This window comes from Neopelma chrysocephalum, unplaced genomic scaffold, assembly GCF_003984885.1.
Source record: "Neopelma chrysocephalum unplaced genomic scaffold, ASM398488v2 Primary Assembly neopelma1_25, whole genome shotgun sequence".
NCBI lineage: Eukaryota > Metazoa > Chordata > Aves > Passeriformes > Pipridae > Neopelma > Neopelma chrysocephalum.
This window is the reverse complement of record NW_020897694.1, coordinates 26,261,628-26,286,849: the sequence shown is the minus strand read 5'-3', so window position 1 is coordinate 26,286,849 and position 25,222 is coordinate 26,261,628. Positions and strand designations below refer to the sequence as shown.

At 40.1% G+C, this 25,222-nt stretch overlaps 1 protein-coding gene across 1 annotated transcript in view; it reads left to right on the top strand.

Moving 5' to 3' along the window:
• Positions 1-1,108: 1,108 nt before the first annotated feature.
• Positions 1,109-25,222, top strand: part of DOCK9 (dedicator of cytokinesis 9) — a 102,951-nt gene continuing 78,837 nt past the window's right edge. The window contains exon 1 of the mRNA XM_027675185.1: positions 1,109-1,253. Within this exon, the coding sequence (XP_027530986.1) occupies positions 1,140-1,253 (114 nt within the window). The 5' untranslated portion in view covers positions 1,109-1,139. The remainder of the gene's footprint in view (positions 1,254-25,222) is intronic.

Here is a 25,222-nt window from a genome sequence, read left to right as displayed (position 1 = left end):
TTCCACACTGAGGGTGCCGCAGCTCCAGCAACCATTATCCAAGTTTTTCGACCCTCTCACTTACACAGCTTCACATATGTGTGGGGTATGTCTAAAGGTACAGAATCACAGAGTGGGTAAGGTTGGAAGGGACCACAGTGGGTCATCTGGTCCAATGTCCCTGTTCAAGCAGGTCATCCCAGAGCACATGGCACAGGATTGTGTCCAGGTGGTTCTTGAACATCTCCAGTGTTGGAGACTTCGCAACCTCTCTGGGCAATCTGTTCCAGTGCATGGTCACCCACACAGTAAAGTTCTTCCTCATGTTCAGGAACTTCCTGTCCATCAGTTTCTGCCTGCTGTCTCTTGTCCTATTTCTTGGCACAGAGCCTGGATCCATCCTCTTGGCACCCTCCCTTCAGATACTTACACACATTGACGAGCTCCCCTCTCAGTCGTCTCTTTTCAAGGCTGAATAGGCCCAGTTCCCTCGCCCTTTCCCAAAAAGAGAGATGTTCCTTAATCATGTTTGTTGCCCTCCGCTGGACTCCTCCAGGAGCTCCGTGTCTCTCTTGCACTGAGGAGCCCACAGCTGGACGCAGTACTCCAGATGTGGCCTCTCTAGGGCTGAGCAGTGGGGGCAGGATCACCTCCCTCCCTGGTACAGGTACAAACAGGAGCAGCAGCCACGGGGGCAGAGCCCGGGCAGACGACCGGCACGGAGCCGCGGCCGCCACTCCCCGCCGGGGGCGGTGCCCCTCGGCATTGGGCGGGAACTTCCGGCTCGGGCCGGCCCCGCCCCCCGCCGCCGTCCCGGGTTCGCGCTGAGCCAATGAGGGCGCGGAGCCGCAGCCGGGCAGGTAACCGGGCGCCCAATCAGAGCGGCGCTGCGGGAACAGGTGGGCACGGCGAGGTCCCGCCCCCCGCCCAGCTGGCGGCCGCGCCAATCAGGGCAGGGAGGGAAGCAGGGAAGGAGGGAGGGAAGGAGGGAGGGGCTGCCTGCGGCTCCCGGTGGAGCTGCGCTCCCTGCACGCCCCTCGACGGCCGCCCCCGGCTGCCCGTCCGACCGTCCCTCCGGCGGCCGCGCCGGGAGGGCAGCGGGCGGCCCCGCGCCGAGGGAGGGAGGGAGGGAGCGGGCGGGCGCGGAGGCAGGAGCAGCCATGGCACTCGTGGCCCCGGAGACTCGGAAGTTCACGCGGGCGCTGAGCAAGCCCGGCACGGCGGCCGAGCTGCGGCAGAGCGTCTCAGAGGTGGTGCGCGGCTCCGTCCTACTGGTGAGTGCGGCGGCGGCCCGGGCGAGGTTCCGGCCGGGGCCTCTCGGGGCTGCGGCGGTGTTCCCGGAGAGGGAGACGGGCCCTTCGATCCTTCCCGGGATGTCACGGCGGCGATGCGGGCTTTGATCCCTCCCGGGTTTTGCAGCTCCTTGGCCGCCCCAGCGGGGCGAGGTGCGGGAGCAGCCGCAGGCGGAGCGGGCACGCTCCTGGCCGCCGAAGGAGCGCGCCCGCCGTGGGATGCGGCGTCCGGCGGGCACGGCTGGGCGCTCTCGCCCTATCCCTGCAAACTTCACCTGTGGAGCGAGCGGGCGCAGCTGGCGCTCGGCCTGACATGACCGAAGCGCTTTCGTGTGTGCCGAAATAGCGGCGCAAAACAGATTTTTCATCTCGTTGCTTTCTACTCTCTTTACAACTAATACGCAGGTTTTTTGTTGTGTCGTGTAGAATGGAAGATGAATGCTGGCAAGTATAGCAAGAATGTTTTAGTGTGTTGTTTATCCCTGCTGTCTGTACCGTGCTAGCTCATGGTAGTTGCCTTTTTCAGTGCACAATTCAGCGCGTTCATCTAATTTGAACTGCTGAAAGTAAATTTGTGGTAAGGTGTTTAGTCCCTAGAAAAGAAGACTGAGAGGGGATCTCATCAGTGCATATAAATATCTCAAAGGCAGGTGTCAAGAGGATGGTGCTAGATTCTTTTCAGTGGTGCCCAGCAACAGGACGAGGAGCAATGGCCATAAACTAAAACAGAAGTAGTTCACCTCAAGATGAGGAAGAACTTCTTTTCATTGAGGTTGGCAGAGCACTGGAACAGGCTGCCCAGGGGGTCGTGGATTCTCCCTCTCTGGAAACATTCCAAACCCACCTGGACGCATTGCTGTGTAACCTGTTTTAAGTGACCCTGCCTTGGCAGGGAGGTTGGACTGGATGGTCTCCAGAGGTCCCTTCCAACACTTAACAGTTCTGTGATTCTGTTAGATGCTGAACTGAGGCATCTGGGACAGAGAGAGGGAGATGTTTTTTTGACCTGGCTGTATGCAGGTGGTGACATCTTAAACAGCCTCAGCAAGACTTTTCAGAGCTTCTCTCCTGAGGCTCTTATTCATGGTATGCATTTGTTTTCCTTGTGGTTTTGTTATCTCCAAGGGGAATGCTTCAGTAAGCACTTAACCCTGTGTAAGTAAATTGGTTTTGGTGCTGGGGTTCCTGATCCTGGAAGCTGATCTGTCACTTGTGTTTTGCTCTTGCTAATGCTAAATATGGTCTTGTCTAACTTTTTTAAACTACCCTTCGGGACACTGTCTTGTTATAGCTATGTGTTGTGAGAGTAACAAATGCTGTAGCTGTGATTGAAAGATGAATACCTCTCTTTAATAAAACAAAGGCTTTAAAATTAAATTACTCTTTACTTAAATATGGGTGATGTAATTTATAAAAGACCTAATATGCATAGCTGCGGGTCCACCTGGATACTGACAGCTTTCCACAAGGCGCTAGCACATACACATGTAATGAACATCCAGAATGTATTAGCAATTCTCCAGGGATCAAGTATTTTTTGGAAAGAGTGGAAGAAGAATATATGTATATATATATATTTTAAAATATTTTTTTGCACTGAGGGATCATGAAAGAGATAGGTATTTTCATGACACAAATGTTTCTTTTGCAGTAACTGGCAACCTTGCCATTCCCTTCTCTACCTTGAGAAGCTTTTTCCTTAGTTACTTATGACTAGTATCATTGGGATGAGTTGGAAAATGATTCTTTAATTAATTCAAATACATAATAGGGTGATAGGCACTGATATCCCAGGTATTTTTGCCACAACAGCATATTCTGTAGAATTTTATGACGAATAAAGAAGTGATGTTATGAAGTGGTGTACTGGCTTTAATCTTATTCTGGATAAGGTCTTCATCAGTATTTTTTATAAAGCAAAATTAGTGACTTACCATTCATTGTGACTTAACATTCATATCGGGTTTGTGATCCTTTTCTGTTAGTTTGATGCATGAAGCAAAATCCCCATTTGTCTCATGTACAGTCTAGCGCTGAAGTTTACCTTTCAGTTTCAGACGTATTTTGACCCTGCTGATACGTCTCTCTTACTATCATAAATGCTGTTCATTTTATCACTGAACTTCAATGTTCCTAAACACAAACTGCTTAAATAATGAAATAAAAGGCTAGTAATTGCAGGTTTACATTTACATTCTACATTTTCTTCCTCCTGTTAACGTACTGTAACTCTTTTTGTTGAACATTGTGATGTTTGGAATGAAATTGTACTTTTTTAAAGGAGGAGTTTAGGTGGGATAGTATTGTTCTTTGCTATAAAAGTCTTTTAAAAGGTCTTTGCTTCTATAAGTTTGACTGGTTGATCTGTTTCTTAGCTGTTGAAATTTCTGGGCTTTGTTATCTGAAAAATCTCTTGGGCTGACCTGATGAAAATAGGAGTCTTAGCAGCATTATAATAGTGGAGTATTCTATTCAGATGTGTGGCTTTAAAGTAAAGACCCACTTTCTTTCCAAAGCTGCCTCTCAAAGCTCTTCTATAGAGCATCTCCCCAGGATTTTTTGAACTGGCTTGTCAACAAAATGTCTTGCTTAAGACATAGTACAGCATTGGTAACTAATGTACTCTTTCTGTGGTCACTTGCTCGTGAGCAAGTGCTGAGGTTTTCCAGTACTGAAAAACTACTGAAGCTGTTTTCCATTAGCTAGGCTTGCAGTGTAGAATCTGGAGGTAGAAAAGAGTTCAAACTACTAGTTCATGGTGGGTGATCTGTCCAGATTTGTACAACCAAATATCACTTCTGACTGAACATCTCTGCAGCGGAATGTACTGAGCAGTGGTGCAAATCATCCATTCGTTACTTGCAGTAGCAGATAAAAGTGAACTGCGAATACCTCTGAGGTTGAGTAGATTCTCTAACTTGTTGTTATGGCTACTGTTACATCTGTTTTTACAACCAACAACGTATGACTAGACTTAGAAAAGCAAAAAAGTTTTTTCCCATCTTTAAAAGAGGTTTATTAGCTCATATTACTAAAATATGCTTGTTTTTTCTGTTTTATAAATGTTCTTAAGTTGATATTGATGAAAGAGGACTGGAAACAGCATGTCAGTAGGATAGCATGGTATATCTTAGATATTCAGATTGCTCTTCACTGAGACTAAAGACTTTCAGCCAGCTGACACACTAAATAACTTGACTGTATAGAAAAAAAACATGAAGCAGCTGTGGTTTGCCAAACTAGTTTTCATCACAGAATGAAGCAAGCTTTCTTGTCAGCATTTGACATCTCATGCGTTCTCTCTGTTAGATTTAGTTTGCTGAACCGACAAGTACAGTTTGGTTGGCTAAACTGAAAACTTATTTGACGATCAGCTTTCCATTAGGGTGTCAGGCACATAATATATTTCTTGATTATTTGGTTCAGTTTTTTCTATTTTCTGCTTGACATCCTTGCTGAATATCCTCTTGTGCATTGTTGATGTTGTTTTGACTTCAAACTTGCCACGTGACTTAATTTGATGCCTCTGGCCACCCAAATACATATATATCTGAGGGAGAAGACTATGGGGATGACAAGTCTGTCTCTTAAATAAGCAATCTTACCAAGAGCAGTTTTCAATTCCACTTTAGTATTACGTATAATTGGAAATGATCTCTTTAAGTGGTGATGAGAGTTACTCCAGTCATGTTGCATACAGATCAGTAGGACTTCAGGAGGTGTATGTGGTGTCTTGTTCAATGGTATGTTAATGATAATTTATCTCAGTGACAAAATTACCCTGTATTAAGTTAAGCTGATATTTAAGGATAATAAGCAATTAAGATAATGTTTAGCGTATGAATTTTAATCTGCTTTTGCCTAGCTGTCAGTAAAATGCCCTTATTAAATATGCAGATAACGAAAATGTTTAAATATGCCAAATAATGCAGCAAAAGTTGTTTCCCCCATGTCAAAATTAATATTCTGTAGAAGAAACTCAAGATATGGGAAAACAGGGTGAAATATGAGTTATTCCCAAATTGCTCTGTGCAGCTCTTCTTTTTTTGATTTGGATGTGTAAAATAGATTTGATAACTTGAAGGCTAGAACTGGTATCTTAAAACAGCCTTGGGCTTTATAACTTAACTTCAGATACCTGGTAGAGCTCTTGAGTTCTAAAACTCTTGCAGAAATGCAGAAATTCAGCTTTTTAGACAGAGGGAAAATCAGTGTATCTCAAAGACAGTGCTTGGATTTCCTAATAAGTTGAGGACCCTGGAAACTACAGACCTGTCAGTCTCACCTTGGTGCCTGTTAAAGTTATGGAAAAGATTATTCTGCGTAGTATTGAAAAACACCTGTAAGACAAGGCAGTTGTTGGTCACAGCCAGCACGGCTTCATGAGGGGAAAGTCCTGCTTAGCCAAGGTAACCCAGCTAGTTGATCAAGGGAAGCCTCTTGAGGTAATCTTTTTGTATTTCAGTAAAGCTTTCAATAATGTCTCTCACAGGATCCTTCTGGACACAATGTCCAGCACACAGCTGGATAAACACATCATGTGGTGGATGAGCAGTTGGCTCACGGGTGGAGCACAGAGGGTAATAGTGAATGGGGGAACATCAGACTGGTGACCTCTCACTAGTGGGGTTCCACAGGGCTCCATCTTGGGCCCTGTGCTCTTCAACATCTTCATAAATGACTGGGACATGGGACTGGAATGGATACTAAGCAAATTTGCAGGTGACACAAAACCGGGAGGAGCTGTTTGAAGGCAGGGAGGCCCTGCAGAGAGACCTCAACAAATTAGGGACTGGGCGATCACCAACCATATGGAGTTCAACAAGGGGAAGTGCAGGATTCTGCACCTGGGATGGGGCAACCCTATGTGTTCATACAGGCTGGGGAATGAGGTGCTAGAAAGCAGTGCCTTGGGAATGAACCTGAGGTCCTGACTGATGGCAAGTTGAATATGAGTCAGCAGTGCCCTGGCAGCCAGGAGGGCCAAGTGTGTCCTGGGGGCATCAGGCAAAGCATTCCCAGCTGGTCGAGGGAGGGGATTGTCCTGCTCTGCTCTGCCCTGGTGTGGCCTCACCTTGAATATTGTGTGCAGTTTTGGTCACCAAAATATAAAAAAGATATTAAGCTGTTAGAGGGTGTCCAAAGGAGAGCAATGAAGATGGTGAAGGGCCTTGAGGGGAGGCCGTATGAGGAGTGGCTGAGCAGAATGAAGGCCAGGAGCTGAACTCAATAATCCTTGTGGATCCCTTACAACTCCACATAATCTGTGATTCTGTGATCTCAAACTCACTGATGTTCTTTCTCTATTAAACAAAATTATGTCAGCTTTGTCTTTCCAATCCTGATCTCTGCTTCCTGTGAACCTCAACTCCATAAAAAAAGATGGTGAGGTGCACTCTATGCTGTATTATTACAGTATTTTTAAGATGGTGTGTTTCCAAAAACACAGTTACTGGGAGAATTATGTAGTATTTATTCTGATTTGGTATTTTCCTTTCTGATTCATATATTGTTTAATATGCCCTGTGCACAGAGGACTTATGTCCTCTGCAAAGTGGCTTTTCAGTATATGATGAACGGAGTATTTGGAACCTCATTAACTGCCAGATTTCAGTTGTAGTGTGTGTGTAGGAAGGATAGTTGATGGCTTCCTTTAGGAAAGTAGGAATTCAAAAGTTGTATGTAATGGTGAAGGGATGAGGGAAGGCTGGGATCTTCTAGAGCTGTAAAAAAGCTGGAAATATGGGTAAAGCTTGAGCTTTTTGTAAATGGAATGTGAAATTGTATATGTAAGGAATCTAGGAGAAGTGAATTGTTATGAATGGATGAGTGAAAGCAGGGAGATGAGAACTGACACTCAAGATTTTAAGGGAAAATTGTTGCTGGCAATGAACATCATCCTAACACATTCAATCTTGGAACACGATACAAATGGTAACGCTTACCCTGAACTGTTGAACTTTACTTGGGGGGAAAAAACTCAGTACTCAACTCCGAAGAAGTTATTTTAGTTTGTGGTATCTACTGCTTACCTTTCCTAAAGGAAATAAAAATTGTCAGCGAATAAGATCTTTTGGATAAAGTTGCTAGTTTTATTTTTGCATGGTGGTCAAAGAACTTATTAATGCAGTGATTTAAAAAAATAATATATATTAAAATGTATGTAAAATTTCTTTCCTTAGCTATTTTTTTTTTTGATTTTGAGGTTGAATGATTGCAAGTACTTCATTTGGATACTGAAGGCAAAACTCCTTCATTTGTAAGACAAAGTAAAGACAAACTTGTTTTCCCTTCTGCCCCCTTAGGTTGTCTGTGTCCATAAAAGCATTAATTATGCAAGGCAGAAAAGGCATAAAATTGCACAAGTAGTCCATGTATTACACAATGCTTTTCTCATTGAAGTATTTTTTAAATCATTTCTATCTAAAGATGAGAAGATACTCCAATAATTCTGGGCATGTAACTTATTTTAGACCTTAATTTAGAAGATATGTAGTTTTGTGAAAGAAGGCTTACATTCTGTCTTAGTCCAGAGGTACTGATGTATTTAGTGTCTAAAATTTAATAATCTATGAGATAGTGGTAGGTATTGCATCATAAGAAAGCTATTGAATTTTATTTTTAAATTTTATTTTACTTTAAGAATCTTCAAAGTTCTTTTTGTGAGAATGAAAATGAGCATATATTATCTCAAAATAGAGATTTCCTCTAGCATTAAAACCCAAATAAATTAACAGGCATGTTAACCTGTTTAACAGTATAGACTAGATGTCTTGTGTTAAGCAAGGGTCAAAATTTCATTGGTGCAATGGACTTTGCTGTGGAAAAAAGTTTGCTAGATGTCTAAAGGTCTTCAGAAAGCTGAGCAGGAGCTCTGGAGGGGGTTTTATGAAGAAAACTGCTGTGGACCACAAAAATTTGGTCAGAGAAATCCAACATCTGTTGCTGAGGTTGTCTTCTACTTACACTCTCATTGTGACTGGTTGACAGAAGTATCAGCTTTGCTGCAGAAACATTAAGAAAATAAAAAAATCTTAATCTGACTACAAGGTGTGTGGAATGGGATTCTTTGTTAGCATAAGGATGGATTACTATGTCTGTTAGACAGTTTGTCATTTCCTCATCTGTGCTTAATAAATCAGATATGAGAGGAGGAATGGGGAATCCAGATACTGTCTTCTGCAGGCTCCTGCTGCGTCCAGAGATTCCTGACAGTTCAAGTAAGGGGAAAAATGAGAAAGAAGAAATCAAAAGCCTTTGTTGAAAAGTCTGGATCTGGCACCTCAGGCTGGTGCAACATCCTTCCATTCTGTGAGTAGGGCTCTGTTTAAGGCAGTGGTGAATATCCAGAATAATAATTAAAAAAAAAAAGCGCAGCCGGAAAGACCTCTCCAAATGATGTGATGCCAAGGAGTGCCATGGTTCTCTCACACAGTGACAGGTTGGCTGAGACTGGAAGACACCTCTAGAGGTTGTTTGGTCAAACCCTCTGCCTCAAGCAGTGTCACCTAGAGCCAGTTGCCAAGGCTGCGCCCAGGCAGCTTTTGAATATCTCCAAAGATGGAGACTCCACAACCTCCTGGGCAGCCTGTGCCAGTGCTCTGTCATCCTCACAGTGAAAAAGTGTTTCCTGATGTTCAGAGGGAACCTCCTGTGTTTCAGTTTGTGCCCATTGCTTCTGGTCCTGTCACTGGGCACCACTGAGCAGAGCCTGGCTCTGGCCTCTTTGCACCCTCCCTTCAGGTATTGATGCAGATTGATGGGATCCCCCTGAGCCTTCTCTAGACTGAACACTTCCAGCTCTGTGTTTTTCCTCATGAGAGAGGTGCTCCAGTTCCTTCATCATCTTTGTGACCCATTGCTGTGCTCTCTTCAGTACATCTATGGCTCAAGCCGATAGCAGACTGATTCAGACTGTAGTACTTACTGATGTCAGTGTTAATGGAGGCTTTTTCTGGAATTCTAGCTTTAAGCTTCTGAGTCCAGGCCACATTTTGGGTTGGGGCCCTCTCCGAACAAAAAGGCCCAATCCTATTAGAGAACCAGCTAGATTTTTTTTTTTTTTTCAGCTCACTAGCTGAAAGAAAGGATGCCAGGTAGTTTTAGAAGGAAATTTGTTATTTAACTTCTACAACTGTGTCAAAAAAAGAACGTGAAAGTTCTGGATCATTTTTCAATCTGGAGACTGTGAGGAGGAAGAAATAACTTAGTTGAGGCTGAATGTTGCTGGAAAAATCAGATTCACAGGATTTCCATGGAAAGGTAAATGCAAAGTAGACCTTGTTGCATACAACGTTCTCAATATTGATATTCTTCTGGAAGAAATGGCAACTTTATAATTCTCAGCAAATAAAGGAAACATGGTTTAGACTTTTTTTTTCCTCCTAACTGCATTTGTTCTTGAAAAGTTCTTCTAGTAACAATTCTAGGAAAGAATACTAGAAATTAAGAAATGTAGGACACCAACAAAACCGGTCACCTTTAAAAACGATATCTCACTCTTCTAAACTTGTTTGAAAGTTTTGGGGAAAAATGAGCAGTGTTACAGTCCCTACAAGTTGAAATCAAATAGTCCCTTTTGAAATTTCTTCTACTGAGAAACATAGTTGTTCGTGCAGTGGGAATATGAAGTGACCTCACATAAAATTAATTAAGGTACCTACATGTGCTTTAAAACACAGCTCTTCCCCAAACCTAAAGAAAACAAGAGAAATGAAACCCAAAATGAAAAAAAAGAAAGGTAAATGTATCAATTTAGTCACAACAAACCTGAGAAGGAGTAATACTGATCCTAGCTGCTAGAATACAGAGAAGCCTGTAATATGGATCCATTAGTGTAAATAAATAATCTTTGGCTGCTGCTTTGTGTACTTCTGGGTGCTTTTTGATACTCAGGTGTAGCTATTGACTTCAAAAGAAACGACATGTTGACAGTGATCTAGGTTTGGAAATTTGAGGCGTATACTAAACTGTTTTTGGTACTTCCAGGTACTCTGTGGGTGGGAAGGAGTTACTTGGTAAATTCAGAGATAAGACGGGGGCTTATATTTTTACTACTATAAAATTATTCCACCAACAAAGAGTGACACATTTTAATCAGAATAGATAATGCTTGCATAATTTTAAGCAGAGAAGGCATTTAAAGATCTGGTTACATCATGTTATAACACATAAATTTTAATGTAGTTGATTTCAGGACCCTGGAATTTAATGTGTCTGAGTTTATAGACATAAAATTTGCTTTCAACTTGCAAATCCAGAGCCTCCACTGCCTTTGGATGCTTGTGTTTTGAGATGAAGGTATATGATCTTGCTACCTTATTGGTTACCCAAGGCGCAGCTGCCCTTCATAGGCTGAAAGGAGTACTGAAACATACATGAACAAAAAAAGCAGGAGCTCCACAGAAAGTGCTGGGTGTTTTCCACGAGAGAGGCAAGGGCTAGTAAGATAGCTCTTGGTCTCATTTTAACAGGTTTGTGAAGAAATCAAAAGTCAAATGGAAATGCTGGCTAACATGGTGGATATCAACATACAGGAAAGAGGCTTTAGTTTTAAGGTGATTGAAAGGTTGCTGTCCATTTTCCAATTTGCCCACATTGCCAGTGCTATTTCATGCTCTTTGTTCTTTAATGTTGCATAATGGTGTTTATATCCCTTGATTTCAGAAGAAGTACTGTTCTTCACCAAAGTGCTGATACTGACAAAGGATCTGTTTGCACTTCACTTGATGCCTTTCTAGGCTTATTTGTAGGCATGGTGGTAAGAGACTACAGTCAGACAATAGAATAATACAGAACTGAAGCTTCGTGAAAAGATTGAAAATCACCTCCTCTAGCCCATTCCTCATTTGCCCCACTACAGTGATGTTTTCAAGTGGTGTTTCAGATGTCTTTCTGTCAGGCATATTTGCACACATCTGCAGTGGCGCTCATGGTTAGGCTTCACGAACAAAGATTTGGGGAGGGCTCTACCCACATTTGCTACAAGCACGCTGGTGGCTAAAATGGCCAATGCGAGATAGACAAGTCTGGTTGCAAAAGGCACAGCAGAAAGACTCCTTAGGTGGTATCCACAAGACACGATTCTTTCTGCGCTGTCTCTTCTTCTCGAGAGTGATCCTGCGTCATTCTCAAAAGAAGCATCACCGTTATAGATGGTGTGTCTCCAGGCCTCCTGATCGGAGGCCAGAGTAGACCAGTGATGAAGATCAATATGGCCAAGGCTGAGATGTTGTTTCCCTTCGGGGCTCCTCTCTTGCGGCAGCCAGTGGCAAGTTCACCATAAAGCAGGATCTTAGGGAGGCGGTGGTCCTCCATCCTGGAGACGTGTCCTGCCCAGCGCAACTGTGTTCTCAGTAACATGACCTCAATACTTGTGATTGCTGCTTGTTCTAGAACAGACCAGTGGATGTTTAGGATTGTACGGAGGCAGCATTGATGGAAGTGTTCTAAGAGTTGCAGGTGGTGGCGGTAGATGACCCATGATTCAGATCCATATGAAAGAGTAGAAAGCACTATGACTCTGTAAACACTGATCTTTGTACTTTTCTTCAAATGTTTATTTCGCCAGACTCTTTTATGGAGTTTTCCAAAAGCACTATATGCCTTTGCTAACCTGTTGTCTATCTCGCTGTCAATCTTACCATCTGAGGAGATGAGGCTACCTAGGTAATTAAACTGCTGGACTGATTTGAGCTCTGATTGGCCAATGGTGATATGGGGATGATGGAAGACTGCAATACTTGTGCAATGTCATGTTGTCTGATTTAGTAGGTGGTTTACCTGAAAATCATAGTAGTATGTTTGTCTTTAAGGAATGTTCAAGGAGGCTATAATCTTACTGTTTGCTAGTCCAAGAGGGATTTTAAATCTGTGTTGGACCTCAAACGTCAGTGAGTTTAAAAAGAGCATTCAGGTTAATGAATAGATGACACATCATAATTATTTGAAGGATGCTATTCTGGTTTCCTTCAGAAATTGTCTTGGGATTCTTGCTTGCCAGGTTTGGTATCACCTCAGAGTTATTTCTCTGTCATTGTATGTGGCTCAATAATGATGTATATTAATTTCTTCCCAGACAGAGCATATAACATGATCGAGTAAGTTTTTCCTCACATGAAATATGTGGCTTCTAATAGGAAAAAAACCCTAAATAATCCTGTATACAGTCTTGCTGGTAAAGTTCAAGGGAAAATACTTGCAGCATTGTATTTGGGCAGCAAATGGTCTGCCGGAGGGGAAATTGGAACTTGTTCCTCACTGAGGTTGGAACAAAGGGAAGGAGAACAACCTGAGTCTGAATAACCTCTTTGAGGAATTAAGAGTATAAAAGGATGTCTGAGCCCTGAAGTTTCTGCTACTCTTATCTGAACATAGTAAACTTGCTCCAAAACTGGATTTTAACTTTTTTTTTTTCCTAAACTTCTGTGTTGTCGACCATTATTTATTCTGTCTTGATTTCACCAGTGTTCCTGAAAATAATATCCTATAATTAGTGACATTTTTGGTAGCTCTCTAATATTAATAATAATTCTGTGTTGTGGTTATCTTATCATTTCAACTTCAGAAAGCTGAAAGTTATGTGACCACTAGATGGAGTTCAGTGAGCATATTTGAATATCAGAAATCCTACATTATGGTTGCAGTGTAAAACAGTTAAAAGGAGTAGGTGTTTTGTGTCATAGCAATAAACGTTCATTTGTTCAGTTTAGATTGACTTGGACAAATTCCTCAAGTTCTTTGGGTTCTTCTTGGTATGCCTATCCTCAAGGTATACTTAAGTTTGAACTTAAGATGCGTGCTTTACTGACAGATCCCAGTGCTCATCTGTGGATGAAAGTATTGTTAGTCATGTAGGAATGGACTTGTGAGAAGACTGACCTTTCTGCAGCTCTCAATTATGTAAGCTAAAACTATTAGCTAAGATATCTAGCATTTTGCAACTAGCAGGGTTTTAAATTTGTGTGCATCTCTCCATCAGCAAATAGAATGTCTTAGATTGCATCATTTATGCCTCCTCCTCACCTTTCTAAATGTATAGAAAGCATAATAGACACAAACAATCCCTCCTTTGTCAATTAAAACAAACTCGTTGTATTAGCCAGCTTCTACAGCTTGCTTGTCTAGATAGGACAGAACTACACCTTACTCTAATTTTCATAAGCATTATTTTTTACTTTTGATATGATCCTTGTCATAAGAGGTATCTTATATGAATGATATACTGCTGCTGGTCTTAAGCCTGGTGGTATACTCAGTATTTCTAATGTCACAGTAGTTTTTTGTTTCTGTTGGATGCAAATCTCTTCTTAGGGCCTTGCTAAGTGTACAGATCGTCAGTCAAAATTACATGGAAATTTAACCATGCTGTTCTCAAGACTACCTCCTGGAGTAATCAAACTGGCTTTCTTTTGAAGGATGGAGTTCTCTTGGAACTTTTCTGTTTCTCTGTCTCAGTGGTTAGTGTGTGATTACCCAGTGTACCGCCACAGATTCATGGAAATGTACAGGCTGAAAGGCAAATCTCTGAAAGTCACCATGTGCAATCCCCTGCTCAAAACAGATCTAGTTAGAGCAGGTTACTCAGAGACTGTGACAATCTGGTTTTAATATCTACAAAATGGAAATACTTTAACCCCAGTTGTCAACTGTCATGCTTAAAAAAAAATGTAGAAAAATCCTTTTATGCAAATGCAACATTCTGTGTCCATTGCATCTTGTTATGTGACTGTATCTTCAAGAACAGTCTGGCTCCTCTTTTTGCCTTCCCATTAGGTATTGCAAACAGCAGTTAGATGTCCTTTTAGCCTTCACCTAAGGCTGAGCTATGCAAGATCTCTTAGATTTTTCTCATATGTGAACCATCATGATGGCCCTCCATTACACTCAGTCTAATAGGCCAATGTGAAGCCTGCTCAGCATGTTCAACTTGCTATTCAACGAGATGTCATCCTTATCTATTCATTCAGACCACATCTAGCTAATTTGGGTACAAGGATGCTATGGTAGACTCTGTCAGAAGCCTTCTTTTACTAACAGTATTCAGCATCCACTGCTGTCTTCTAGTCTCCTAGTCCACAGAGCCAACCATCATATCACAGAAAACAAACAGGCTGGTCAGGCATAATTTGTCCTTGGTAAATCCATATGGTCTACTTGGAACTTATATATCTCTTATTCTTTATATGTCAGGAAATGGCTTCCAGGAGGGCTTATATCATAGTTTTCCTGGAGACTGGGGTGAATCTGACCAACTTGTGGTTTTCTGTATCCTCCTTCTTGCCATTTTGGAAAGTGGATATGAGGGTTACTAAGAATAATTCATATTCAAACACATGCTCTGACTAGTTTTGGCAAATCAAGTGCCTAAGAATTTTACTCTTTAGGCAGAGTAAAATTCACTGTTGTACCCACAAAGCAGCTTTCAGCACAGAAAGACACTTGAAGGGACACGAGTTCTTGGAGAGAATAACCTGAAAAAACTCTTCTATAAAATCTGCATGAAGCAATCAGTGCAGGACTGAACCAGCAACAGGAACCAGCACCCGAATTTTCTTCTTCTCTGTGACCATTCCTATTAAGTATGAACTGTTGCACATACACTTCTTTTTACTCTTGCAGGGCTATTAGATCTTCAGTTATTTCCTGCAACATAGCTTTATCAGGCAGAAGTGAATATGTTGCCTTTGACATACTATCATTGGATTGTTAAGGCACTCCAAAGAGTGGTGTTGGTTTTCATCTTTGGACTGAGGAGGCTTGAGGCCCACATCTCTACTGCTCTGAGCTGATATACAGGCAGCTACCAGATGGAAGGTAGTGCTCCACTGACAAATATTCATCATGTTTTGTGAAAAGCTGAATTTAGTCAGGATGTGTTAAGATCTCTAAGGAACCAGATGTTCACTCCTGTCAAGATGGCATCAGTTTGGGCATTTTAAATGTCATCGAGAACTTTGTAGGTAAAATGTAAGTACCTACTTCAAACGTTTCAAGAGACTAAGGATATTTTTATGGCTCTTATGGTAGGGCCTAGAGGCTTGAGTCCTGCCTGAAGTATGTTCTCTTGCAGATATGGACCTTTATCTTAATGAAGTGTTTTCCTTTAGTGGTGGCTTTTCTGAAGACAGAATGTCTATGTTGTCTTGTAGTAACACGTTCAGTTAGAACATCTCTTAAATTTCAGTTTTTGTCTAGGTGCCTCTAAGTTCTCATTTTGATAGTGAGAATTCTATAGGATGAGCTGAAGATTTTAACTCAAGCCAGGTTGATTCCCTAACCTTCATAAATGTTAAACAGTGTCAAATGGAAACTTGTAAACATTGTTTTGAACTGCCTGATTGCTATCACACATTTGCTTTGTACCTCTGTGATTTATGCTTCTTGGAATTCATTTGGTTGTCAAAGGGTTGCTTAACACGTTGATTTGAAATCCTTCAGTTCCCAAGTGCAAAGTGATTATTAGTCATCTACTGTAATCAGAGGAGTGGTTAGACCCTTAAAGCAATTGTGGTTTTTTTGGAAGGGAACTAGAGATTCTTCTTTATTACTTGTCCAAAAGAGTATGTCTCAAAAATATATGATTGTGAACAACTTGAGACTAACACAACTAATTAATTTTTTTGTCTTCGGGAATCTCATAGTGCAGTCAGTAGAGATTCAGTATAGTATATAGCAAGGAGGAGCTTGTTGCTGCCCATATAAACAGACTGTTTGGCTTAGTATATATTGCAAATATTACATCCCTAACTCAAATAGCTCTTTCTAAGTCCGCATGCCTTCTGGTGCAGACCCTTTTTCATAAACCAAGAGAAGACAGGCATTAGTGTTGTCTCCTCTTTATAGCCTTACTTTCCTCCCCTCCACTCTGCCTTATGGAAAAAGACCTTTTCATAACCCAGGCTCAGCCAAAGGCAGTTTGCAATGGCTACCTTGCTGCTCATATGTACAGTCTGGGCTTGTTCATATGTTGATTTGTTCTGTTTTTTTTTTTTTTTTTACCATTGGATTAAGACTTTTATCTACCCTGGGCTGTCTTTTAGCTCTCTTCAGTTGGTAAAGTGCTGTCAGACCTTTGTAAGAATTTTTCCAGCCTCCTGTATGTCCTGGTTCCAGCCACGGCAGAGTTAAATTTTTGCAATAGCCAGGAGGGGTCTGGCTAGGACCCAGAATTTGTTCTATACCACCTCAGGTCATACGGGGGCAAACGGGTCTCTTGTGTTCCCTGTAGTGTGGCAGCAGTTCGTGTATTACTGGGCTCTGCATGGTGAGTAATTGGGTGTGAATCGTTTGCCTCCTTCTTGTACCCTCTGTTCTTACCTTATTGCTGTTTCCAGTAATTGTTATTATCTTAACTCGTATTGGTGCCTCCAATTCTCCCCTCCATCCCAAGGCAGGGGGAGAGGGGGGAGTGAGTTAACAGCATGTGGTTTGGAGTGTTTCAGTGGGAGCACTAAATTGGAGAATACCATTTTTAAACCACGACACCATTTCACTTTGAGATATGATACTGAAATGGATAACATTGCATTGTGTCACATTTCTGCCTGGATGGTCAGTGCTTGTGCAGTGTCGTTGCTCATTACGATTCCAGGAATCTCCTTAATGAAGCTGGCAACTCCCACTTTGCACCAAATTAATGTCTTAATAAAAAGTCTGCTTGTTGACAGACTTCTTTACATTGCATATTATTGAAATTTCTCCTTCTCCTTGTGGTTTCTACCCACCCCTCATGTCCCCATAATTATTTCCCTTTCAAGCTCTATTTGGAATGTTTTTTATGTCATTGTTGTTACCATTATGTTGGTCCAAGTCAGTTTCAGTTGCATTTTCTAAAACGCTGTAAAAACATGATGCTGAATCTATTCAAGATATAGTTGGAATTAAATTTTCTCTTAACTGGTTTTGAACTAGAACACCTCCCAGGGTAACTTCCAATCTGACTTACTCTATTATTCTTTCACATGTTTGTCTTTCCAAATTAAATATTTTGTCTTCCTGTTTCCCCTCAACCTGCCTAGTACTTTACAAGTGAAGTAATTTTCTAGACATTTGGAAGAACTGTTTCGTGCATAATTTGTTACCTGACCTATTTTTCGCATTTTCTCTTAAGGCATAAACTACTTTCTTGTTTTGCTAGAAACATCTGCTATTATGAAGTCTTTGAAATTGAATGGAAAACTCTCTAAATAGTGCTTCCTTTTAATGTTCTCTTAACTTTCGATATCATGTTTGTAAGCTGAACTTTGTCAGAGCTCTATAATCCTACATTTCAGATGGGAATGAAGTGGGCTTCTGCACTAGAAACAGTTAACTTGAATGTATTTTTGGGGAATGCCTTCCATGGTAATTCCCATGACTGTTTTCCCTCACATGTTTGCAAGGATGTCTTTATCCAGCTTTAGTGAATGGCGCAGAGCATTTCCTTCACTGACCTGCTTCTTGTTTTCAAAGAGGGTGGGATAGGTGGAAAGACAGAAGAAGGTACAGAGACATTGCTGTGCAAGGGTTCATGGTCAGGTATGAAGTATCTCTGTCCTTAGTAGAATTTGTGCCAAATTCTTCACCATGACTTTCTTTGTTCTCCCTTCTCACAAAGCTGTTCATTATTAACAGAACTGCCTTAAAACATTTGGAATTTCTTACAATATAAGAAATTGTCTAACTTCTGCCTTTGTGAATATGGGACTGACAAGAACTACTTGTATAACTGTCAAATGTTGTTGGTTTAACTTTTTTTTTTAAAAAGAACATGTGGACGCATTGATTATATTGCATTTAGGTTAGAAATGTCATGAGAAGCATATTGAGATGTATTAACTAGGCAGAAGTTAGGGAAAAATGCTAATAAGTCTGAAATATTTATTCTGAATATATTATTGTAGCATGCAAATATTTTCTTAAGTTAATTTGCATTGGGGCAAATCTGTAGCTGACATTGTCTATTCCCTCCCTCAGTGCTTCACTTAAGTGCTTTTAATGTACCTTGTTTTAACCCCATTAAAATAATTCTGAGTTTGTAAGATCGCCCTTTCATCCAGTTTTACAATTTGGTAGGTAAATAAGCAAATACATCTCAGCGCTTTCAGTTGAGTAGAAATATAAAACTCATCAGCAATCTCTGATGTGGTAATTGGTACCATTATGGTGTGGATTGGGACAGTTATTTGTTGCAAATTCCTTGCCTTTAAAAATAGTTTAAAAACTTTAACATTTCTTCTCTGTGTCAGTTAAAAATATTTATGTAGTTGTACAAGTGCGGTATGTGGAGTAGAGTCTTGTATGGCAGTCACTATAAAACCAAGAAATGTGTGTATTTTAAATTTCATTCTATATTTTTGTTTTAGAGGTGGATGTTGGTCTGAATTAGATAGTCAGCTGGTTCTTTTTTTTCCATTTTTTATGACTAATGATTATATGCAATCAAGGAGTAATAAAGTCAGTTTCTGGCAGGTGGGAATCGACTGATCACTTTGTATGCGCGGAAGAAAGGAAAAAGTAAAGACAGCCTTCAGCTCCCTTGTGGTTTGCCTAAATGGATAATAGCATGCTCTGACATATAGATTTGATTGAAGTAAGTGTATATAACATGCTGTTTTCTTTCCATAGCAGCAATGATTTAAGAATTTTCACTTCATATTTTGAGTTTTTTATTTTGAAGCTTTTTGTTTCAAACATGAAAAAACACATATAGGTCAAGTAAGGAAGTGTTTGCCAGTACGAAATCTGTGCTAAGCATTCTGGGAGACTGCTTTTTTGCAGCAGATGAGGATTCTTTGTGGCTGGCAGCAGAAACTGCAGCAGTATTTTTGCAGTTCCTTTCATCTTTGATTATGTTTTAAGGATCTCTGAGTATAGAAGCTCTTTGTGTGACCCTTTGGAATATCTTTTCACCTCTGTGGTGGAGTACAGCACATGCTGAAAGCCTCCTGTCTTCTACAGCTGAGATATCCTTTGCTTTTCATCAGCCCTCTGATTTTTGTCTTTTGCAGCTGGATTTTTGGCAGTATTGGGCTTAAGCAAATAGGATTACATTTCAGTAGCTGATGGTTTCCAGTCAAGGAATATACTAAATGTCGGACATTATGAGGATTGTACAAAGAAATATTTCTGCAAAGCACAGGAAAATTACTGGAGTCGAGCGAAGGAAGAAGACATTCTGCAAATGTAATCAGGGCTGCTAGAAATGCAAAATTCAACAGCTTTGGAATGGGTTGCACTACAAGTGTGGTTCTGTTTAAAGGCATTCGTACAGTTTTTGAGAGAAACTGTGGTTATATTTGCAAACAGCAAGGGGAAAACAATGCCCTTGAATACACAGCATTCAGCTTGCCAGATGAAGATTCAGGAATACTGATTCACTCATCCCTGGTAAATACAAACTTGTTTCATTAATAATTTTGTCTGCTGATTGAAAGCTAAACAAAAAACAGGATAGCATGTTTATTTAACATCTGCTATGCACAGACATGGATATATCTTGTCCTGATATTGTAGGGTATTAGTGCATGTATGTGGCATGTTATATATGTATGCATGCAGCTGTAATGTCAAAGCTTAGGATTCATATTCATTATATAATTTAAAATTGTATTGATAGTTCTGAAGAATTTCCACTCTGTAATTGTCATAGAAGATTGTCTGCTGTTAGATCTTTCTAAACATACCCTTGGAATGTATTTGGCATTTTGACTGAAGAACAACTGATAATTATGTTGTTTGGAAAAACTAAGGAAGGCATTGTTGAAACAGTAACCCAGGATTTAAGGTTTATTTTTTTCATATGGATTTGAGTATATTTTTTTTCTCTGAAACTGTTTAATTGTTCTATGTCTGTTTAACGTACTGAAGGGGATACAGGAGCATTCTAGAAGAAAAAAAATTGTTAAAAGGGAGCAATAACTGTTTTCTGAACCTGCTTTGCTCTCAAGGGCTTTTTAGGTGTTGCCTGATGCAAAGAAAACAGGCTTTAAAGTGAGACTGTCGTCTTTGTACCCTCCAGGTTAATAACACGTTTGTGCATCAGTGTATTAAATTTAGGCTTGAGGGGGTGGAATTGCAACAGCTAATGTGCACTGCTTGCTTCACAATTGGGCTAGTTAGGGATTTAAATATTTATGTTAAATAATTTGAGTTTACTTGTTAATTGCTTGGTCACTGTCTAGGTAGTTGGGATAAGAGGGGTGTGGTACACTAAAATTGCTGGACAGATTTTGACAAGCTTGTACTATCTTGCCGGCATACCCATGCTGTGTAATTGCAGCTATGGAAAGTCTTTAGAAATTTCACAAAGCTTTGTTGCCTTTATGCTGTTTAGGTCCTTTTCTTTGTGAACTGAAATATAAGTAAAAAAAGGTATGTAGTTGGATGTATGTATCTATCTATATGTGTGTATGTGTGTAGATACATGCACACACACATGTATGTATATTTTATACATAGATACACACACAGGCTTCCAGGAAAGAATAATCTGAACTGTCTTCAAATGCTTAAAATACTTTAGAGTATGTATATTACTCCTCATGGTAATATTGCATTTGCTTAATGTGATTGAATATTAAAAATAAAATGGCTTCCTCTGAGTATTTAGAAGCCCTTTTACACTGTGAGCCATTTTTAAGTTGGTCTCATACGGAAGATTGTTAGAAAACTGTTAAATTCTGGGTAATGAATACTTTAAATAACTTTTGTAATGGATTGAATTTAAGACCTTACACCTTTAGTAGCCTTGAATTCTACGTATAGTTAGATGAGTGAATGAAGAGATAATTTGGTGGTTTTTAATGTTTTTAATGTTTTTAATGAATTATTCTGACTTGCAGGTTGCAGTGAACTATTTTTGTATTTTTTTGTGTGTGTTTTTCTTGATTTCGCATGGTACTGTTCCAGCAATATTTTTTTTTAATTTATCCCTGCAGAATTGGTGCAAACTGCCAAGATTAAGTACAAAATAATGCTTAGTCTGCCATTTACAACTGAAGTTCCACATCTGTCACTTAGGGTTTTTTTTTTCAACTCCAAAATGTCTAGATGCTTTTAAATAATGGTACTATTTTTTAAATTTTCCTGTATGGCTTTGTCAGTTTGGTTTAACTGGAAGTAGTGGATCAAGTTAAGTTTCTTCCTGGCATGAGTACCTGAAGTTCAGTATGGAAGACTGTGCAGAATAGAGGAGTCAGAATGATTTCCTGTTCATTTTACTGGAGCAGTGTAGTCCTTAAGAACAAAAGTCAAAATTTTACAAGAAAAAAACAGGACTTTGTTAATAGGTCACACTCTTGATAATCAGAGCTGACACTGGGTATCACTTTCTTAGATGTTGTCTGAGGCTGAGGAGCAGTTGCTACTTGACATACCCTGAGGAGTGGAAAGTGGGATTCTCTGAAGAATGGGAAGAGGGGGAAAGATACTGCAGTCCTGGCAACAGTGACAAGTGATTTTATGAAACTCATCTAAGTATATAAGACTTCAATCTCTTAAATTACCTAATCTCTGTACTCTTTGCTGTAAAAGCTAAGTTGTCCAGCTCTTTCCCTTCTGAAGGGGTGGCTTTCAGGAGGATAAATTAAGTTTCTCCTCACCAAGAAGCTGTGCAGGAAGGAGAAGGTTACAGGAATCCTCTCCTCTGAAGAGAAGCTGTATGGACAAGACCAAAAGAGAGCAGCACTGTCACTTGACTGTGCTGTCTTTTATTTCGGTGTGTGTTGCAACAGATGCAAGTGTGGGTGTATGGCTTCACCTCTTTGTTTGTCTGTGCTGTAACACAAATCTGAGCTGCAATTTCCTGGCCTTGCTGTCTGGCCTATTTAGCCACTTTGGATCAAGTATCTTCTGATATAAAGCTGTTGTCAAAACACCAGTGAATTACTGGGAGTCCTTTAATTTAACAACACATTGATTCTCTTGCAAAATCAGTGTTGAAAACCTGTGAACAGGAAGTTCTTGGGAAGTAATTCCTCTTGAAGGAAAAAATCACCTGTTCTGAGAAGAAATAAGGAGGCAGAAGCAGTAGATTTAGTGTACATTTTTCTTATTTACCCTGTAACCCAGAGGTCGGGAGGCTATATCTTAAGTCTAGTTAAATCTAATTACAGTTCTATCTTAAGCAGGCCTGCTCTTTTGATGGCTTGAAGGAAATATACAATAAAACCTGATTGAGAATGTCTTCTCAGAAATACAGTTTGTTTCTGTCCATCCCATGTCATTCAAACTTGCAATGAAAATGCTATATCTTAGCTTTAGGAATGTTTCTAACCTGTCACTTTATATTGCTAAAACACAGAATCTCTTAGGGTCTTTAGGTCCACATGGATAAAGATCATTGTTATTTTAATAAAAGAGTATAGATTTAGTTTGAGATGCTATTAAAAGTTGCATCAAAATTAATGAAAATATATTTTTCCAAATGTTCACCTTGGGCGTATTAATTTTTGGCAAATGTACAGAAAACATTTTAATTTACCTAATTTTGTAGTAAGTTGAAGAATACAGTTTCAGAATACTTGCTAGTGTGCTTATCTACATTGCCTAGTTTGTTTTAATTTCTCTATGTTTTTTTAAATTTTAATTTTCAGCATATTACATGTTATATCTGCTGTGTTGCATTATCTTAGAGTTAGGAGGTTTTTTCATGGCCTTTATTTTTATATTCAAATTCCTTTCTTTTTTTTTTTAATCATTGTATGACCAGTGACCATCTTCGAGTAAAATGGTAATGTGAGTTAGAGCATAAACAGCTGTTTTGGGTGGTAGACAAAGATGGAAAATGGGCAAGGGAGAATGATGAGGTGGCAATAAAACTAGCAACATTTAAAAAGTTTGAGGTTTGCTAACAAGCCCCTTGAAGTATTCAGTAAAGGAAGAGGCTAGATGAGTGTGCTGGGAGCACAAATGGAAGAGCTAGAAAATTCTAAAGTGCAACAGAGTGGGCTGAAGGACATTAATTTTGTTTTTTTTATATATATTTGTTTGAAAATTGCAGAAAGCAACTTGATTTTTTCCGTGCTTGAAATGTTTTCCATTCAGTTTGCTTCTAATGGCCTATTCAATGCTGCCATTTCTCTTATTAAGCTTTAGAACCTTGTAATTTGCTAAGCTTACTTAAGGTAGTATGGTAGCTGTAGCATGTGCAAGATGGAGCCTAATATTTTTAAGTAGTCCTCTAATTTAATAAGTCTGATGTGGAAAATATCTATTACTTAAATTGTGCTCACACAATTTCTGAGAAGAAATGCAGGGCGTTTTGAAACAGTGTGTGTCCAGCTTTTAATAAGAGAGATGTAGGTATTTGCTAGAAACAGGACTGCTAACCTTATCTTTTAGTAACTGCAGTTTCTTAGTTCGTGTCACCTGTTGACTTGACAGCATCATCATCATTAGGTGTTACTGGGTTCTTCTGTGACTGCTTTTCCTATGCTGCTCATGAGTCATTTGGTTTATTAATAAACTGTGACATCTTGAAGATATACCAAAGTCTGGGCATGTGGGAAGATTGACTGATGACAGCAGTGAGCGATGTCATTCTGGAAATAATTCCACAGAACACATTCATGTTGCAAATATTTTGACTTCAAATTAATATTAAATTATATATGGATATTTTTCAAAAAAGACTCAATTTAACATGTGATGTGTTTAAAATAAACCTTAAAACTTTCATTTACTAAAAGCCTTATATTAAGGTCTGTTCTTGCTGTCTGAATTTGCAAATAAATATCAACCTGTTTATATGCAGTAGAAAAGTTTAGTAGAAATAAAGCAGAAATATATAAAGGAGGGAGATCTAAGAAAGTAATTCTACTGAGTAACTGGAAGTTGTTTTATCTTTATATGCTTAAACAGCTCATGCAGCAATTCTGTAATGGTGTGCAGACAATTTGATGGCTTGGTCTGTTATTTCACTCTCATAACTTGCTTCAACTTTTAACTGCATTACTAGTGGCTTTCATTCAGCAGCAACTGGAGCATTAGACCACATTAGGCCCTTAATAAGGAAGAAACAGATATGTGTGAGTACAGCATCTAACTTGCATGGGTTTTTTCCATAGATGACTTGAATTAGAGCACTTCTTTTACCTCCTTTCATCTTACTGCTCTGGCTGAATAAAAACCTGGTGTCTGATGTGCTGATTTGTACATTTGGCTAAATCTCTTGATGGTTTATGTAGACTTCTTTTGTTTAGACCTTTCATTAGATTCCTTTGGGAAGAATGCTTGAATGTCCATCTCCTGATGTCCCTCTGCCCTCTCAGCAGGAGAAATTGCCACACATATTCACCAAATGCATAGTTCCTACAAATACGCTGCTTTGAAAGATGCATGAGAGAACAATCAGGCAGAAGTTGACAGGCATTCAGTGTAATAATAATAATAATAATGGCCAGTCTTCGCGAACGAAGATTTTTGGGAAAGGTCTTTTACCTTTCCAGCCTGCGCAAAGGATTTTTTAGGTGAGACACAGCATGCGCTGAACTGAGCCCACCCTTTAATCCTAAGGTTCATCTGCCGAGGCCAAGCAAGCTTGGACAATGGCAGTGAGGTCCTCAGGACGTAGGTTTGTTTAGAGTGACCTTCTCATAGATGGATGACCTCACAGGGCTAACGAGCTCCATCTGCCCGGGGGACCGGGAATCGAACCTGGGTCGCAGCGGTGAGAGTGCTACATCCTAACCACTAGGCCACCAGGGGTCCCCATTCAGTGTACTGGCATGCAGAAGATAAGATTAAGCATTGTATCTTCAGGGAAAAAAAAAAAATCTTTAAGACTGAGGATAAAATTTTGAGGATAGTTGGTCAAGCCTACGTGCCTAAGCTATTGTTCATCCATGACAATATAAGTTGAACTAGCACAGAAAGATATCCAACCCAAGAGCATGACATTAGGTTACATCCAGGTAGAAAACATGCTCCCTTTCCGTCTAGCAGCAGGGAATCTTGGGGGAGCAGAATAT